We start from the raw sequence: 13412 nt of genomic DNA, 5'->3' as shown, positions 1-13412 counted from the left end.
GGCCTGACCTTCCTCTCTCTCACACAGAGGGTGTTGACGTGCCTTTTCAGCAAGTGTGAACTGTGCCCACGCCCAGGCGGTTCTTGGGTGGGAGCTGCTGTGCCAGCAAGTTGGTGACGGAGCAGGAAGGTGAATCGGCCATGCCTGAGTGCCACGCCTGGAGCCTCCTTGGCTCCTGCCAGATGCCACCTGCAGGCATTCGCCAGAAGAGCCCGGCGGCGGCAGGAGCAGCATGGCTGGAGGTAGGGAGGCTCGGCACAGACGGGGGGGGGGGCAGCAGTGGGGAAGGGAAGCCAGTTGTGCCCCATGGCCCCTCATTCCCCACTCTGCCCCCACAGAGCTGCAGCTGGCCTTTGTGGATTGGCATGGCCCGGAGAACACCAATGGGCACCACACGGCTGAGACGAGCAGCGGGCAGCTGGTCGTGCGGAGGGGGCAGCCCTTCACCCTCACCCTCCACTTCCACTCCAGGAACTATGAGCCGGGGTTCGATTCCATGCACCTGGTTGCAGAGACAGGTAAGGGGGGGAGGGGAGAACCCCAGGCCAGGCACCCCTGCTTGTGTTCCAGCCCAAGAGAGCTGCCGCTTGCACACCCGGCCCTGCCAGGAGCAGCTTCTCCTCACCGCAGGGCACTCCTCCTGGGGAACCGGGTCTCCCCCCCACCCCCCCGCAGACCAAGCAGCACAAAGGCTGCTTCCACTCATGGCTGCCTGGTCCAGAAACGGGAGGGGGGCTGTTGAGAGGGGCAGCAGGTGGGTGGTGCCTGCCGCCACATTAATCCCCTGGGCAGAGTCCTCCAGGAGCAGGGAGCAGCGGCTGGGCTCTGCCCGGGGGGGGGGGGGCAGGGAAAACGGCAGTCAAGCTGAGTGGCTGCACCAGAGCTGCCGTAAAGCTTCTAACTACCTGGGACCAGGTGTGTGGCCGAGGGGGAGCGTGGAAGGCTGCTCAGGAACAGGCAGAAGGGGCTGCCGGGGGGGGGGGGCGGCGTAGTGGGGGCTTCTCCCTGTGCACCGAAGGTGAGAATCAAAGGGCCGCGTGAGCTGAAGCTCTGAGGAAGGGCTGGCCGGATCAGCCAGGCAGAAGCCCTCGCAGGAGGGAGGCAGGGAAGGGTCTGGTCCCCTTGGGGGAGAAAGGACAGGATGTCACGGAGGGCCAAACGGGGTTCAAGCTTGATGGACTCGCTAGCCAACAGCCGCCCCAAAGAGTCCTCCACTGGAGTCCCTTGTCACCCTGAATGACCCCCCCCGCCCTCCCCCCGCCCGGCCGAAGGAGCTCCTGGCGCTCAGGGCAACTGTGGGAGTCTTGCTGCTCCCTGGGCGCCTTGTTTGCAGATGCTTTGTTCCCCCGTCAGGCAGCGTCTCCAGCGCTTCTCCCGTGGAACAAATAAACCCTCCTGTGCAAATACGGCTGCTTTGTCTCGCTCACCCCTCCCTCTGCGGAGCCCCAACTGGCTGTTGATGCATTCATGCTTTTATCCTGATGGTGGGCAGTCGCTTGGCAAAGCCATCAAGCTGCTGATTGGGGAATTCCGTCAGGCGGCTGTGAGTTTGGCGGGGGGGGGGGAGCTTGGCCCACTCCCTGCAGTGATCGTCCCTGGGCCATGGCCCCCATGGGCCCCCCCTGCCCTCTTTCTGTGGCTCTTGGCATGGCTCTTACTTCTCCCTGGGGCCTGTAGCGCTGCTCTCCTGAGGCTGAGGAGGGGGACGTGTCCGCTTGGGCCAGCCATCCTGGGGCCACGGAAGGAATTTCCCAATTTCGGCCCTGGCAGAGCTGCCACCTCAGAGTGGGGGCTGCTCAGTTCAAGGGCCAAGGAGGGGAAGGAGACCAGAGGGCAGCTGGGGGCTCACTGACTATCCTTGGGAGTAGCTAGAACCTCCCCCTCCCCCCCATCTGCAAGAGGCAGAGCCGGTCAACGGAATGTTGCCCATCCGGCTGGGCCACTCTGGTTGACTGGCCGCCCACAGCACAAAGGCCCCTCCCTGGGCATGAAATGACCTTAGGGGATGCTGCAAGCCCCTCTTTGCTTAACAGTTCCTGGGCTCCCCCCCCCCACGCTTCTACTGACCCAAGGGCTTCCCTCAAATGAAATGACAAGCTTGGCCCACAGGAGCAGTGAGAGAGATGCGTCCAGGCGCTGCCCGGCCCAAGAGGGCTCCCTCGCCCGACTCCACTGGTGCCCCCTTCTCCCCCCTCCACAGGGCCAGGGCCAGACAGGGCCATCTTCCTGGTGAGTCTGAGCCAGCCGCACAGCAGGGAGGTCTGGAGAGCCAGCGCAGTGCCCAGCGGCCCCCAGTCCACAGACGTCATCGTCTCTGCCCCCGCAGAGGCCCCCATTGGGCAGTACCAGCTGAACGTCCACTTTGACTCTGGCCGGGGCGAGGCGGCGTCCTACCAGCTGGGCGAGATCCTCCTCCTCTTCAATGCTTGGTGTCCAGGTACCAGGAGTGCTTCTCCCACCCTTTCAAGGCCAGAGCTGGCCTCCAACACCCAAACTGAACTGAGCAGGCTGGGCCTGATTGGTCCTCAGAAGGAAGACCACAAGGAGATCTCAGGAGCACCCAGAGCTCTCTCCCAGATGGGCCCTGCGTGCTGCATGGGCAGCTTTGATTCCAGAGGCTCTTGAGAGGCTGTGGTTCGGGGGGGGTTCCCCCCAAAAGGAGGGGGCTTATTTGGTCCTTTCGGGAACCTTAAACTGTCCGGGAGGGCAGGAGAGGAAACGTGAGGAGGACCAACCGCTCTTCTCCCTCCACTGCGCAGAAGACGACGTGTACCTGGAGAGTGAGGCCGAGAGGCAGGAATACGTGATGAGTGAGCACGGCGTCATCTTCCACGGAAACAAGAACTGGATCCACCCGGTTGCCTGGAACTACGGCCAGGTACTAGGAGCCCCTCCTCCCCCCCCCCCCCCGGGCCGTGGCATCACAGTTTAGTGGGAGGCCCACCTTGCTTCCCTCCGCCAGAGAGTCGGCCAGTGGTGCCAGCCGAACTGCCGGATATGCTGGCTCCATCCTGGTTTGTCTCCTGCAGTTCGACGAAGAGACGGTCGGCATCTGCCTGAAGCTGCTGGACAGCAACTTGCAGTTCCGGCACCACCCGGTGCAGGACTCTGCCCTGCGCAGCAGCCCGGTCTATGTCAGCCGGGTGCTGAGCGCCATGGTAAGAGCTGCGCCCTGGGCATCCTGTCCACTGGCAGGGGCACCCGTGTGCCAACTTAGAAGGGGTCCCCCTTCTCCCTCGGGGCTGCAGACTCCCACCTCTTTCCTCTCCCCCCCCCAGGTCAACAGCAATGACGACTCCGGGGTCCTCCTGGGCAACTGGGGCGAGGATTATTCCGGGGGCACCCGCCCCAGCGAGTGGAACAGCAGCATCCCCATCCTCAAGCAGTGGGCGCGCTCCGGAGGGCAGCCTGTCAAGTACGGGCAGTGCTGGGTCTTTGCAGCTGTGATGTGCACAGGTAGGGCCGGGGAACTCACCGCTTGCACGCCGCACCTAGCCAGCCAGGTGGTGGGAGGGTGGCACTCTCCCTTGGTGAGTGCCCTTAACCAATTTCTTTGGGCAAATCCCGGGAGGAGGAAGCGAATCTCGAGATCTTCGCCTTGCCTCCCCGCTGAAAGCCTCGGATGCTGGGACGCAGGCCGGCTGTGCTCACCCAGAAGCTCTTAACCTAGGCCGGCTTCCCAGAGTCTTCCCACCTTGGGCTAAGATGGCTCCCTCGTGCAAGGAGGACTGAGGCTGGCGCTACTGTGGGAACCACTTGGGCACCCAGGGCCCTGTGGCCATCTCCTGGAGTCCCTGCGGCCTCAAACGATGATTGCAAACACTGCAGGGTTCTGTGTTGCAGAGAGCAACGGAGGCGGTGGGAGGGGGACAGAACCCCTTGCAGACACACAAAACAGGCTGGGAGGACGGAGGGAGCTTTGCCCTTCCGTCCGGATGGCTCACGGAGCCCCCCTCTCCCCAGTGATGCGCAGCCTTGGGATCCCAACGCGTGTGGTGACGAACTTCGACTCTGGTCACGAGAAGGATGGCAACCTGGTTATCGACGTCTTCTATGACAGCAGCGGGCAGCTGCTGCCCCGGGATAGCAAGGACAGCATCTGGTGGGTGGCCCCTCGGCCCCATGGCTTTGGGCAGAGCTCCAGGGTCAGGCTGGTCTCTGTGCGGCTGGGCTACCCTGCCGGCACTTAGAGAAGCTGGTGAGGCCTTCAGAGGCGCAGGAGGGTGGGTGGCTCAGAGGAGACCCCTTCCTTGCAGTGGGGAGAAGAGTAGATAAACCTACGGAAAGAGGGGGGAAGAACCGGGGGTGGGGGATTCCGGTGGGTGGCTTTGCCTTCCCTGCAGTATCGCAAGAGCCCTGCCTGCCCAGCCCATAGCCAGAAGATCGCTGGATTCTTGAGCTTCTTGAGAACCACGGAGGGGGCCCTGATGGCAAAAGGAGGGTGGCTGGAGGGCCTTTGGCCGGACACAGCTCCCAAGGCCCCTCCTGCTAGCCCCCAAAGAGCTGCCCCAGGGCCATTCTGCACGGGAGCTCAGAAGCTGCTGCCTGTGTGCTTGAGGCTGAGTTTATGGAGCCCGTTCTGGTTGCTGTGGCCCTCCCTGGTGGCCAGCATGCCCCCCCCCCGCAATGTCTGTCTTGGCTGGGACGGCTGGCTTTTTAGGCTGGCCCAGCACCTCCCCTCATCTCTCCCCCGGCAGGGTTGGGTTTGCAAGAGGGCCGCTGGCTGCTTGAGACGGCTCCCTCCCTCTCTACTTGTATGGCAGGAACTTCCACGTCTGGAACGAGTGCTGGATGCTGCGCAGGGATCTGCCTCCCGGGTATGATGGCTGGCAGGTCTTGGATGCCACACCGCAGGAGTCCAGCAACGGTAAGCGATGTGGTTCCGCTCTGTGCTCTGGCCAGGCCCGGGCAGGCTGGCAGGCATCTCGATCCTTCCTCTCTCTCCCCTTTGGCAGGGCTCTACCGCTGTGGCCCAGCGCCTGTCAAAGCCATCCGGAACGGTGATATCCACCTGCGCTACGACACCCCCTTCGTGTTCTCCATGGTGAATGCAGACCGGGTGGTTTGGCTGCTCTCCGGGACAAGAAGAGAAAAGCTCCAGTGGAATCCAAGCGCCGTGGGGAACTACATCAGCACCAAGGCCATCGGAAGCGAGGAGCGAGAAGACATCACACACACCTACAAGCACCAGGAAGGTAGCTCCGGCCCCTGGAGGTTTACACAACCCCCCACCCCCCCCAGGCCCTGATTTAAGCAAGACCTAACGCCTGGCTCTTTCCCCAGGCCTTGGGCTGGAGTGGGTGACAGAGCTGGAAGGGACCCCCGAGGCCTTCTAGCCCAGCCCCCTGCTCGAGCAGGAGACACTATGCTATTCTGCACAAACGGTTGTTCAAACACTTGAAACCCTCCAGGGATGGAGCATCCACAACTTCCACCGATGAACTATTCTCGCTGCCAGGAAATTCCTCCTTCGTTCTAGGTCGGGCCCCTTTCAGAGCCTCCTGTCCGTGGCTTCTTGCCCTGCCTTCGGGGGCCTTGGAGAACGGGTTGACCCCCAGGCCTTCTCCCGGGTTGCTCTTCTCAGACCGTGGCGCTTTGTAGCCGGCCCTGTAGGCCGCCCAGGGCGGTCACGGAGTTGGGTGACCTATACATAAACCAGATCTGTAGCTGCCAGCCACCCTGAACCATCACCGGGTCACTTGGCAGGGCTAGAACAGGAGGGAAACCCCTCAATCAAGGTTTCAGGATGAAGTGGGGCCGGGGGCAGCTGCTTAGGGCCCCTCAATCAGTCTGCTGGCCTTTCGGAGGCATCCATGCTGGGGACCCCCCCCTCCTCCTCCTGGGCCACCACTTCAGGCAGCTCCTCTCCCTCGGCAGGGTCCCTGGGCGAGCGCCAGGTGTTCCTGAAGGCCCTCACGCGCAGCCAGCCCTTCGGGTCCATCAGAACCAGCACCAGCGCCTTTCCGGCTCTCCAAGACGGCCGGCGCCCAGAACCCCCCATGGGGGCTCAGACCTTTCTCCACCTTCAGCTGGTGGAGAGTCCGGAGGTCGGCCAGGACATCCACCTCACCCTCCTGGCCCGCAACCTGGAGTTTGCCTCCAAGGAGCTGAAGCTCAGCCTGAGTGCCCAGTCGGTGCTGCACAACGGGCACCCCTTGGCGCCCTTCTGGCAAGACACCCTGTACCTGTCCTTCGGCCCCAAGGAAGGTAAGCAGGGGTGGCGGTGGGCGCGGGTGGCTGCGGGGGTGGCCCTGCTCTCTCCCCTGCTACCTGCCCTCCTTCCACAGAAAAGCGCATCCCCTGGGACATCTCCTACCGACAGTACGGCCGGCACCTGCAGGAGGACAAGCAGATCCGGGTGGTGGCCATGGGGGAGGAGAACACCTCCTGGCAGAAGGCCCTGGCAGAGAAGACCATCACGGTGGCCACGGCCCCCATCCTGATTCACGTAGGTGACCTCAAGCTCACTCCCCCCTCCCACCCGCTTCCAGGAGGGCACACGGCTGCCAAGCAATTCTTTGGGGTGGGGTGAGGCCGCTCCTGGCTCTCTAAGCCTTCTCCCCCCCCCCCACGGCGCAGGTGTTGTCTCCCGTGGTGCTGGACCAGCCCTTCCAGTTCCGAGTGGAGTTTACCAACCCCCTGGCCGACGCCGTCAGCGATGGTCTCCTGACCGTGGAGGGGGCCGGCCTGGTCCGAGGCCAAGCCCAGATAGAGTGAGTGGGGATGGGCAACATGGCTCCCGAGGAAGGCTGCGCTGGGGGAGGGGGCTGTTCTTCCCTTTCTGCACCACACAATCCCATGCGCGGGTTGAGTTTGTGTGCGAGCAGCCATGTCTGGACTTGCCCCCCAGCAGATGAGGGGGGGAACTCCACACCCCTTTGGATGCCAGAGAAGGAGTGGCGGAAGCCCCTGGGTTGCCCATCGAGCCTCCCTGGGCCCGGCAGGGAGAGCACAGCCAGCCTGGGCCCAGCCCCAGCCCATTACGGAGGGCAGCCGAGGGAGCGGGTGGAGCACTTCCTCTGGAAGGTGCCAGAGGCTCCTTGGCTGCTGGCGGATTCTGGCCAGGCCTGTTTTGTGCCTCCGAAGGCTCTCCCTCCCTCCCTCCCTCCCTCCTGGGGAGAGCCAGACAGGGCAAGTGGCCCACAGCGGCTGCCCTGGAGGGAGGGAGGGAGGGAGGGAGGGGACGCTCTCGTGTGGGAGGCCTGCTCTTTCCGATGCTGGGGCTGGGGAGTTCCAGGGGGAGAGGGAGAGGTGGCCACCTCTGCCGGAGGGATGGAGGAGACCAGGAGACCGGCACCGAGCCTCTGCCTTTGCCTCCCCAGGTTGGGCTTCCTGCCTGCCGGACAGCAGGCCAGCCTCACCCTCCAGCTGATCCCCTACAAAAGTGGGACGCGGCAGCTGCACCTCACACTCAGGAGCAGCCTCTTCCCCGCCCTGAAAGGACACAGGCAGCTGCAGGTGGCCGAAGACGGCTGGAGGAGAGGCTGGCTGCCTTAGCCGGGGCTGCGGAATTGCTGCCTGGACTCCCCCCCTCCCCCCTTTCAATGCACAATAAACTGACTGTTGCACCGGTGGGGGTCTTTTCTCGGGAGCATCTCCTCCAGGATCCCCAGGCAGAGTCCATGTGAAGCGGGGGGCAAACCTCACCACTGTGCCAGCTGCAAATGAAGGCCCCCTCCCCCCCTCAAGCTTCTGGACCTTTAGCATCTTTGGGCGATGGGAAGGGAGCAAGCGGGGTGGGGGGGGAGATGGGAATGGGACTGGTTGGCGGGGAAACAGCACTGAAGCAAAGGCCGCAGGAGCTACGGGTCTCTCTCTCTCAGCCAGGGCTCCCCCTCCTCCAGAGCCAAGGCTGGGGGATCAGCGGGGGAGCTTGGGCTCCTAAGCCCCCAGGCAGACTCTTCAACCCCCCTCCCCCCAACTGAAAAGGTTGGAGCTGCTTGGCCTTTACTATCAGTATCAGCTTGGCCTGGCCCCTCCCTGTGAGGCTGATGCTGGCCTTGACCTCCTGGATCCCACCCTGGTGTAGCCCCCCCCCCTCCCTCGCCACTGGCTCAGCACTGACATCTGTGGAAAAAAATCAGGTGCTCAGGCATGAAAATGTGCCACTCAAACACTATGCTTTTCCGCGCACACTGAAAACAAATTGGAGGGAGCATTGCTGAGGGGGCTGCACTTTATCTTAGGCTTCATGCCCAACGCAGAAGGCTTCTGTTACAATGCATCAGATGTCAAAGCAGCTCAGGAATAAAGGGAGGGGGGCCCGCACAACAGCTGCCCCGAGCGGCCTCTCTTTGGGCGCAGCGGATCCTGCAGTGGAGCTCAAGGGGGGCATAACCTTAACCCGGGAACACCCCACGCCCTTGGCAGAGGCAGCCATTCCCCACGGACCCTCCCCTGTGGCCGGGGCTGCAGAAGGTTCAACCTACGCCTGGATTGCCCTCTCCTGGCCCCTGGGGGCTGCCTTCCCCGGGGAGCCGCCTAGCAAGGGCAGCCCCCCAGAAGGAACAGACCAGCGGGGAGTCATCCATGTACTCTGGTGGGCCAGAGCCACAACTGACCACCCCACTCGGCAGCTACCGCTGGCCGGCTAGAAAGGAGGGAGTGGGAGGGTGGGGTGGGGCAGGAAACCCGGGAACTGGGTCCTCTGCACGTACCCCGCCCTCCCCACACAGGTCACGGCCTCCGTGCCCCGGGTCAGAGTCTCTCTGGAACCGGAGCCGTGAGCGTGTGTGGGCTTGTGGTAGAAAAAATGAGCATCCTGCAAGCGTTCCGAGCTTCTGGCAAAGAGGCCAAGGGTCCTTTACTGCCCACAGTCGAGGCAAAAGCGCTACGGCTGCTCCTTCGGCCGGGTGTCGCTCGTGCACCGACCCTCCCCTGCTGGGCCAGGGTCTCGCAGCAGGCCTTGGGTGGAGTCCTTGATCTTGCCTAGGTTGTGGTCCACTGCTCCAGCCAGGAACCGCACCCAGCTCTCTTCGGAGGGAGGGCAGACGTGGCTCGTCCTGCAGGAGATGAGACGGCAGCCCTGAAGTCTCCCAGCCCGACAACTCAGGCTCCCCTGCCAGGGTGAAAAGTCAGGGCAGCTGCCTGCCAGCTCGGCCTTGAGGCAAAAGACCCAGAGAGAGGGACAGACAGACAGACAGACAGAGTGAGACCAAGGGCAAGTCCAGAACCGGTTCTCTCACCTGGTGGTTTCCAGCATCTTCATTAGCACCGAAGCCAGTTTCCCAGCCTAAAAAGGGAGGGGCAGGTGAGCAAGGAGGCCTGGCGACTGACACCCTCTCCCCAAAGGGGAAGCCCAAGGGGGCCTGGGGGCTTCAGCCATGATCAACAGGGCTCCTGGGTCCCTCCATGACCAACTTACGTTCAGCCGCAGAGCGAGCTGGTTCACGGGCGGGCAGAGGCTGAGCACCAGTTCGTCCACACTAAAATACAGAAGGCAAAACCAGCAAGGGATCAGCACAGAAGCAGCCAGCACGGGGCCAGCAAGTCTCAGGCAGGCTGGGTCCCGGAGGGGTGACGGCTGGGAAACAGACGCAGCAACGGCCTCCTGCCCTTCAGCGACCTCTTTGGAGGCGGGAGATGCCCCTCCACGCAATGTGGGTCCCACTGCTGCCAGGGATGCCAATGCTGCTCCGCCCGGCAGGGGCCTTGGTGACGCTCACCTGGGGCTGAGCTCAGCCGCAGCCTCGGCCAGGGCATCCAGTTGAGCCACCTGCTCCTCCGTGTCTGCTCCGCCGTGGCTTCTCATGGCCGCCAGCAATTTCCTCAGCCCAGCCTTGGTGGCCTTCACCAGCCCCTTGCAGGGGCCCAGCAGCTGCCGTTCAGCATCTGTCCAAGCGAAGCCGCCGTTCCCTGGGGAGCCCAGCAGTTCATCCTCCAGAGGGTCACCGGGAGAAGCCCCTCCCTCGGCCTCCATCTAACACAAACACAAACCCTTGGCAAGGAGGGCTCCGGCCCGAGGGAATCCGGGCGGCATCCGGGAAAGGGAGGGGGCCGGCCGGGGGAGCCCTTGCAGGAGAGACACTAAGCAGGGGCTGGAACCTTGAGCAAGCAGGGTGGGGAAAGCCAAGGGGGGCCCTTCTGGGCTCAGCCACCTCCGATGCTGGTGACGGCATGAGGAGGATGTGGAAGAGTCACCCTGCACATCCTGAAGAAACCGAGAGGGGCCCCTCTGGGTGAAGGCTTGGGGGAAATCAGCCAGGGCCCCAAGAGAGTGGGAAGCCCTGGGCTCTCAGGGATCCAAGCCTCAAGGCCTCCAACACGCACAGCTGCCCCCTCCCTGCCTCTTGCCAATGGAGGAGGCCTCTCCTGACTTCGCTCTTCCAAGCTCGGGCACTGGCAATCGCTGGGCCCCTGGGCACCCGAGGCGGCTCTCTCTTCTCCCCACCTGCTCCATCTCCTCCAAGGCATCCTTGATAAGTTCCAGGCAGGAGGAAATGGCCAACGTGACGGCTGCCAGGTTGTCTGGGCAGAGAGAACACCGGGTGAGGGGGAGGGCACTCTCTGGGTGGCAGCGAGAGCCGCCCCCCCCCCCCAAGCTCCAACTCAAGCTAGGCCCATTCTCTGGCCACGCACAGCTGCCTTCTGGCCCTGGCTTCTCTCCCGCCACTTACCATGAGGCAGGCGGGAAACCCGGTCGCAGGCCTCCCAGACGCCTCCGGTTGAGATAAGCTGCTCCTGAGACAGACTGCAAGAGGGACAACGGGACAGGGACCAGTGCAGCCAGCAGGCAGCTGGGAAGGCCGAGGCCAGAAAAAGATAGTTGAGGACCCCCCCCCCATGCACTCGGCCCGCTGGGGGCTTTTCTGGGGAGGGAAAGCAGAGGGGCAGCCATGGCGGGAGAAGGCTCACCTCTCCTGGGGGGTCCGAAGGATAACCTCTACGAGCTGAATCATCCCTTCCACCAACTGTATTGTGGCACAGCGGACAGCGTTGTTCAGGGCCCTTCCTGGGAGGGGCAAAGGGAGCTCTAGCCAACTGGAGCAAGAGTCCTCATAACGAGGAGCAACGTTAAGTAAAAGCAGGAGCCTTCAGCCACCACTGAGGAGCTCCAGGCCTCTCCCCAGCTTGAGAGAAGAGGCTGGAAGGGCAACTGCCAGAGCTGATGGCCCAAAGGCTCTTTGCACTGCTCACACGGGGCCCCTCCTCCTGCTCACCTTGGCTCTCTGGGAGCTGGTGATAGACCAAGACAGCTCCGATGGTGGCATCGCGCACCTCTTGGCTCAGCCTCTCGCAAATCTGAGAAGGAACCGACCACAAAGGTTAAACTGGTGCCCCCAACAAGATTGTACCTCTGTCCTTCAAGCCCTGGAGAGGCCCCACTGGGGGCGCCAGTGAAAGATATTCCGTTTCTTCCTTCTGTCCCACCCGAACAAGCAAGATAATTTTAAAATGTAGGATTGATTGGGGGACAATCTCCCTCAAGAGGAAAAGTACGACATCCTCTGTCTCCAGTCTACAAAGCAGTCCTTTCAACAGTTCCAAGAAGGCTCCACGCCCATTTGCACCACTCAGGGGAGCCTGAGGACACAAACCTCCTGCTGGCCTCAACAGCCCTCTCAAAGGATGGAAATGGCCAGCTGCCTGCAAGGAGCATAGATCCTTCCCCTCCATCCAGTCAGAGCTGAAGAAGCTTCTTGGATGAGAAGCAAAACGTCTTGAAAGAAAAACCATAAAGTCCAGTTGCCTCTTGAAAAACAGCCCCTTTGGGACAACCGGGGCCTGGATAAAGGAGAATCTCCATAGACACCAAGATGAAAAACTTCCTCCAACTCAAAGCACAGGGTGAGCACAAAGTGTGACCAACCACCCTGGGCGGCCATTATAAATAAGGATTCTGACATAGGGCTCCCCACAATTGTCTGCACAATAGGTTTGCCTTCTCCTTAACTACGTATCTAGACGCCCTCTGAGGAAGGGCAAGTCCTCCCGCACCGCTCAACACTTCCGAAGGAAGCAAATCCAGCCACCTGCCAGTCTTCACAGTCTCCAAATCCCAGGTCCAATTGGCCCCTACGGGAGGCCACAAGGCCGCCTCGCACCCGGAGTTTGATTTCAGGAGGAGAACTAGGCACCCTTGTGGTCACCATCATCTAAACTTTGCTATGAAAAGATGAACTTGCGGTGCTTGAACAGCTGCCGAATATCCAAAATGATCAGGAACCTAAGCAGGGGATTCCAGAAAAAGCTTTGGCGCAACTAAAAACGCTTCCTACGGTTGGAATACGGAATATTGGCCGGAAATAACGCGGGAAAAGGTGTCCCGAGAACGACCAACTCGAGCGGGCGGAGGGGCGGAGGGGGAAGCCTTCAGCCCAGACCAAGAGCAGCGCCAGCCCCGAGGCAAGCAGGGCTCTTCCGCCGGCACAGCCGCCCCTCGGGAGGACCGCAGCCTTCCCTCCACCGGCTCTTATTAGCCCCGAACACCGCCAGACGCTGCCCGGAGAGCGGCCGCCGAGGCTCCACGGGACTGGGGGGGGGGGGAGGAGGAGGAGGAGGAGCGGGGGCCTCGCTCGCACCACCCGCCGGCCGCAACCGGACTCCTCTGCCCTCCCCTGCGCGCCCCCCCCCCGTCCCCCGGGAAGCCAGCCGGGCGCGGCGGGAGCGGGACCCACCTGGGCTCGGGGGGCGGCTAGGCTGAGCCGCGTGGCTTCCCGCGAGGCGGCCCCGAAGGCTCCGGCTGCCAGGGGAGGAGAGCGAGGCCCGCGTCAGGGAGGCCGGGCACAGGCGGGGGCCGCCCCGACCCTCCCTCCCTCCCTCCGCCGCCGCCGCCGAGCCCGCACCCAGCGCCTCCCAGAAGCGGCCCCGGTCGAAGGCCTCCCCGCCTCCGCCTCCGCCCCGCAGCCCCGCCAGCGCCTCCCGCAGCGCCTCCCGCAGCGCCTCCATGGCCGGCCAGCCCGGGGCGGAAGGAGGCCGGAGGTCCGTCCCCGGGAGAGTCCGGGCGGAGGCGCTTCCGGCCGCTCCGCTTGCCCGGCCCTCCTTCAACTGTAGCCCAGCCTCAACGCCGCGTGATGAGCGGGGCTGACCGGCTCCCCTCGGCCTTTGGGGCTCCCGCATCCCCCGCTGCCAGAGAGGCTCCCTTCTCGGCCACCCTCGGCCGCCTGTTCAGGTCGGTTCGCTGCCGAGTGTGAGGCGAACCCTTTGCGGCTTCCAGAGTTTCACGTTTGGTTTCACGGCGCAGAGAAATCTCACAAAATTCCCCTCTGCCGATGGGCCGCATCGCCCTCGCGGGGTCGAGTTATTCCCGGCTTCAGAAGGCGGCGAAGGCGCGCAAGCGGGGGCTCCGCTTTCCTCTGCCTGCTTTCCCGACTTTCCCCCCGGAAAACCTCCGGTCCGTTTGCCAAACTTTCTTCCCTCGGGACCCTTTTCCCACTTTTGAAGATGGAAACACCCCCCCCCCAAAAGGGGGG

General features: G+C 63.2%; 2 protein-coding genes across 2 annotated transcripts; one reads left to right on the top strand and one right to left on the bottom strand.

Moving 5' to 3' along the window:
* The first annotated feature begins 232 nt into the window (after positions 1-232).
* On the top strand, positions 233-7497 carry TGM5 (transglutaminase 5). Its single transcript, XM_032218655.1, has 13 exons — positions 233-242; positions 339-518; positions 2201-2437; positions 2760-2878; positions 3030-3158; positions 3279-3456; positions 3964-4102; positions 4764-4867; positions 4956-5195; positions 5878-6207; positions 6288-6448; positions 6580-6713; positions 7161-7497. The coding sequence occupies exons 1-13, from the start codon at positions 233-235 to the stop codon at positions 7495-7497; spliced, it is 2298 nt and encodes a 765-aa protein (XP_032074546.1).
* Positions 7498-8162: 665 nt separating this feature from the next.
* CCNDBP1 (cyclin D1 binding protein 1) lies at positions 8163-13114 on the bottom strand. Its single transcript, XM_032217946.1, has 10 exons — positions 12786-13114; positions 12618-12682; positions 11160-11241; positions 10855-10951; positions 10617-10690; positions 10391-10467; positions 9666-9919; positions 9365-9425; positions 9186-9232; positions 8163-9002 (listed from the first exon to the last, which is right to left on the bottom strand). Exons 1-10 carry the CDS (start codon positions 13057-13059, stop codon positions 8831-8833), a joined length of 1203 nt encoding a protein of 400 aa, XP_032073837.1. The 5' UTR covers positions 13060-13114; the 3' UTR covers positions 8163-8830.
* Positions 13115-13412: the final 298 nt, after the last annotated feature.

Source organism: Thamnophis elegans, chromosome 5, assembly GCF_009769535.1.
Source record: "Thamnophis elegans isolate rThaEle1 chromosome 5, rThaEle1.pri, whole genome shotgun sequence".
NCBI classification, from domain to species: domain Eukaryota; kingdom Metazoa; phylum Chordata; class Lepidosauria; order Squamata; family Colubridae; genus Thamnophis; species Thamnophis elegans.
This window is presented reverse-complemented; position numbering and strand designations above follow the sequence as displayed.